The sequence below is a fragment of the Trachymyrmex septentrionalis genome, unplaced genomic scaffold (assembly GCF_001594115.1).
Source record: "Trachymyrmex septentrionalis isolate Tsep2-gDNA-1 unplaced genomic scaffold, Tsep1.0 scaffold22, whole genome shotgun sequence".
NCBI lineage: Eukaryota > Metazoa > Arthropoda > Insecta > Hymenoptera > Formicidae > Trachymyrmex > Trachymyrmex septentrionalis.
In genome coordinates, this window is record NW_017305375.1 from 738,633 (window position 1) to 742,898 (window position 4,266).

General features: G+C 31.1%; 1 protein-coding gene across 1 annotated transcript in view; it reads left to right on the plus strand.

The window, feature by feature from the left end:
* The first annotated feature begins 3,810 nt into the window (after window positions 1-3,810).
* Window positions 3,811-4,266, plus strand: part of LOC108748258 — a 63,941-nt gene continuing 63,485 nt past the window's right edge. The window contains exons 1-2 of the mRNA XM_018486294.1: window positions 3,811-3,859; window positions 3,967-4,077. Of these exons, the coding sequence (XP_018341796.1) occupies window positions 3,990-4,077 (88 nt within the window). The 5' untranslated portion in view covers window positions 3,811-3,859; window positions 3,967-3,989. The remainder of the gene's footprint in view (window positions 3,860-3,966; window positions 4,078-4,266) is intronic.

A 4,266-nucleotide genomic window follows, 5' to 3' on the forward strand; every position in this document is an offset into this window, starting at 1 on the left:
TTAAAGCCGGAGAGACGCAGAGCAATACATGAATGTGTCGACACTTCCCTTAGCGTGGCTAATTATTAAGGATGTTTGCACCACCCGAGATTAATGTGTTAGGTATCAGCACGAACTCATAGTCTTACCGAGACATTATCGGCTCGAGAGAAAGGAGGCTGCTGCAAAATACCTTTTAAATTAAATCAGTATCCAAAATCAGAATTACTAATTAACATTGCGATTATTATCGGTTTTTTCCGTCCATTTTTTTTCTTGAAAGTTAATTAACATATAATTATATATCTTTGATATTTCTGACAATGAGTCACATAATATTTCGACATATTTTCAGTTTAAGTAAATATCTATTGTGCTGTAAATAAATATCCTGAATAATATATAATTTTTCTTAATTTTTTATTAGAATCGATATTTATATCAAACATAATAATTTTAGTTACGTACTAATATAGCGCAAAATTTTTATATTTTTTTTACATTACTATAAATTTTACTCGTCAACGTAATAAAAAATTCTTTAAATAATTTTGGTACCAATTTATTTATGTCAATCTTTTTTCCAATAAAATCATTTAAATTAATGATAGCTGAAACAGATCATAAGGAAATGCACTTACGAGTTTATTGCAAACTCAATCATAGTAATCTAATGATTATAACTATTCGTATTTTATGTAAAAATACAGGAACATGCTTGAAATCGAGCATGTACATATTATGAAATAGCTTCATTTACTTTTCATCCGTATAAGAAACATTCTTGCGATGGCAAAGCAGTGCAGGGAACAACTGCAATAGATCGTTTATGAGTTCGTCAGAAAGGCGAATTAAGTGCCTTCATGATGCTATAAGAACCGTGAACCTGTCAGTCCGAAGATGATTCGTAAGATATAATTCTTTGTTATTTTGATAGTAACAGATTACTAAATCCAATAATAACAGTTTAGATATGAGATCATTGCGTTAATCAGGCATAATTGGATTTAGCGTAACTTGGAATTTGCGTCAATCCAAGATCGATCAATCTGATTTGACTCAATACGCATGACTGAAGTTGCAACAGCAACTATCACCATGTCGGTGGTAAATACACACAGAAAATTACTGATATAATCCAAGTATCGACTTAATATGTACGATTTAGTATGACTACTTTCTCGTTTCTACTGATTACCATCTTACTTATCATGACGCGAATACTGGATTACTCGTAGAATTCCGTTTTCAAAAGGTAATTAGTAGTTACAAAGCGATTTTCTAAGCAATCACTACAAGAGCATAATTAATTCCGAAACAAATTTATGGATTTTTTTCTATCAATGTTTAAAGTAGTAATAAATCTAATGCCCTTATTTCATTTTCAGCGTCTCTAAGCTTAATGAGGATACAGATTAAGATATGTGAATACCTAGTGATGAATAACCTCTTCGTAACCTCTCGTAGCTTAACGAAAAACATCCGGAGATCTCACTTCTTCTCGCAGTCGAGAACGATTAACGATACTCAAAACAAAATCTTCCTGACTTCAAAATAATGAGGCTTGCTAAATCGCGGAAATGCAGAAACCAGTTTGTTCGAGTAATAGGCAGTTTCTCGATATCTTCTTCCTCCTACATTTTTTGCACGAAATCTCTAATTTGCCGTAGATTATTTTATGCATTTCTCAAAATACGTAATTTAATTTTAATTATCTTCTTGTCTTAAAAATTTAAATTTTAACTTATATCTATTGATTAACGGATATCAAAGGTATAAGTATGTAATAAAAAAATTAATAACTTTTCAACAAAATAAAACATTTAATAATAAATTATTAATCTAAAACAATACCGCCATTAGGGCCATTTACTAGTGCACATATCTACTTTACGACATTGATGCACGATCATGAAAGCGACCCGAGTACTTCAAGCTTATGAATTAGATTGGCGCCTTCGAAGCTATGCATTAAGCAATATAAAACGTATATAACTCGGGAGGATTGTCGAAGCTTTCGAAACATGCGAATTATTTCCAACGACCAAGGATAATGATCCCGGGTGCAGTAATGATTCATCTAGGACAGCGACTGACCGGCAAGGTGCAATAGACAATGAATCAAACTGCAGGTTTGTTTCACGACCTAACACTATATAAAGCGAGAATATTCTTTTTAAAAAATCTATTTAACAAGACCGGATATTCTTTATAATCTTTTCAAAACGTGAGAAAATCTTGAATATTGACATGCACAGACATTCATCATAATGAAAAACGACAGACATTAGGTACATTTATTACTTCATTATACATTTGTAGCACATTAAACTGTTTTTGTCAATTAAAAGTAAGTAAATTTATCTTTTTATATAGTATATACAATAATTTGTCATCATTTGTTATTTGTTGCATTACGTAAGATTTCCGTGACACATTTAGAAAGATCTGAAAATAGCATGTGTTAAATAAAAACGTGAACGCTTCGTGAGTTGTATTTTCTCACGCGAATGTATGTATATATCGTTTCAGTGAGAGTAATAATGACGATTCAAACGGTAAATATAAGAACTCGTAAAAATTTTAGTCTATCTTTCATCACTTATTTCCCGGTTATATTGGCGATTAATCATAGAATAGTATTCGATAATGAGTGGTTGCTTTGGTAATGACACCAACATTGTGGCTAACCATACGATTGACGACTCATCGACCATGTAATCGATAGTGTGGAACACTATGCCTATAATTCTGCGCTCGTAATTATATTTTCGCGTATTTGCTTTCTGTATTTCACCAATTATTTCAATTTACTAATCAGAAACAGTTATATAAGATCCTGTCCAAATCAATATGTAAAAACGATGAAGTTGAAGATCGCTTATTAGTTGTAAAACAACTTTCATCGAGCTTTTCTTTCAATTTATATCGATAATCAAATTGTTGATATGTGTATAAAACAAAAGCATACGATATATCAATATCAAATTTATTCCTAAATCTAATAACTTATTGAGTAATTTATAGTAAATCGATCTTATTATGATTTTTGACAGAAAAGCAATCGCAAATAACGTATAGCGTAAGATTTACTGTTAAATTAGTAGCGATCACAAACTAAAACGTAAACTAAAATTATTGCTCAAAGATATAAAGTTATTATCGAATTGTCTAACTATCTATACATCTTTCTATGTTGAAAATAAATTTTCCTTATTTTATCATATCATTTTAGAGATCAAAATGCAACATATTTTATCCTATTCCCAATCATTACACAACGTTTGAAAAAGATTTTTTAAATATTTATTTAATATTTTTACACACACACATTAAATAAATTTTTTTTTATGTTTTAAAAACATTGTCTGCTAATTGGATTGTTTTACATCTACATTATTCAATTACAACAGAAATTCTTAATAATCACACTACAATTTACTACAATTTTTTTTACTAAATACATCGAAAGAAACTAAAACTTTTAATTACAAAAAATAATAAAGATTTATCAATAAATTCAGCTTTTGACTATGTACCTATGCATATTCTATTGCATTTACAGTCTGCAGGATCGCCTTACACATTTTTGTTTCATTTTTGTTCAATTAGAAATAATGTTCTTTATTATTTTGAAATTAAAAGTCGTTAAATGTAAGTGCCACGAAATTTAACGATTCTCTGTGATGTCTCATGGTACCAGCGACGTGTGTGAGAACCGTGTAGAATCCCCTCTTTCAGAAGAGGTGCTTTCGTGCGCACGTATAAAGTCAGTGAAAGCGCCAGGCGGCCCTCCAGACTACCGCACCGTCCGACAGCGATAGGAGCTCTGCCGACAAATCGTACGGCAGACTTAGATTAACACTTGAGAATTTCTCGCGTAAGTTCGAACGTTGAAATAGAACAATTTTGAAAATTGACCGCGTCGTGCAGTTCGCCGTCCACGTGTTCGCGAAATTTCCTGTTATCTTTATTGATTGTGATTAGGATAGCTTAGACTGGGAGTGATCATGAGGATGCATCTCGTTGGAATCTTGGCGATCCTACTATTCGATACCCAGATTTTAGGACATCCCTCACAGGAAAGATTAATGCCAGGTATGTGATACTTTTAATGTTATGGTACATATTATGTATGCATGATTTGTCATTTTCTGCTGTTTTACGTAGGATTTATATTCTTAATTATTTTTCTAATTATTCCAAGTAGGACATTATTGTATGTATCAATTAAAAAATTATATACAGTGTATATAATACATATTATATAATACATGCATATATATA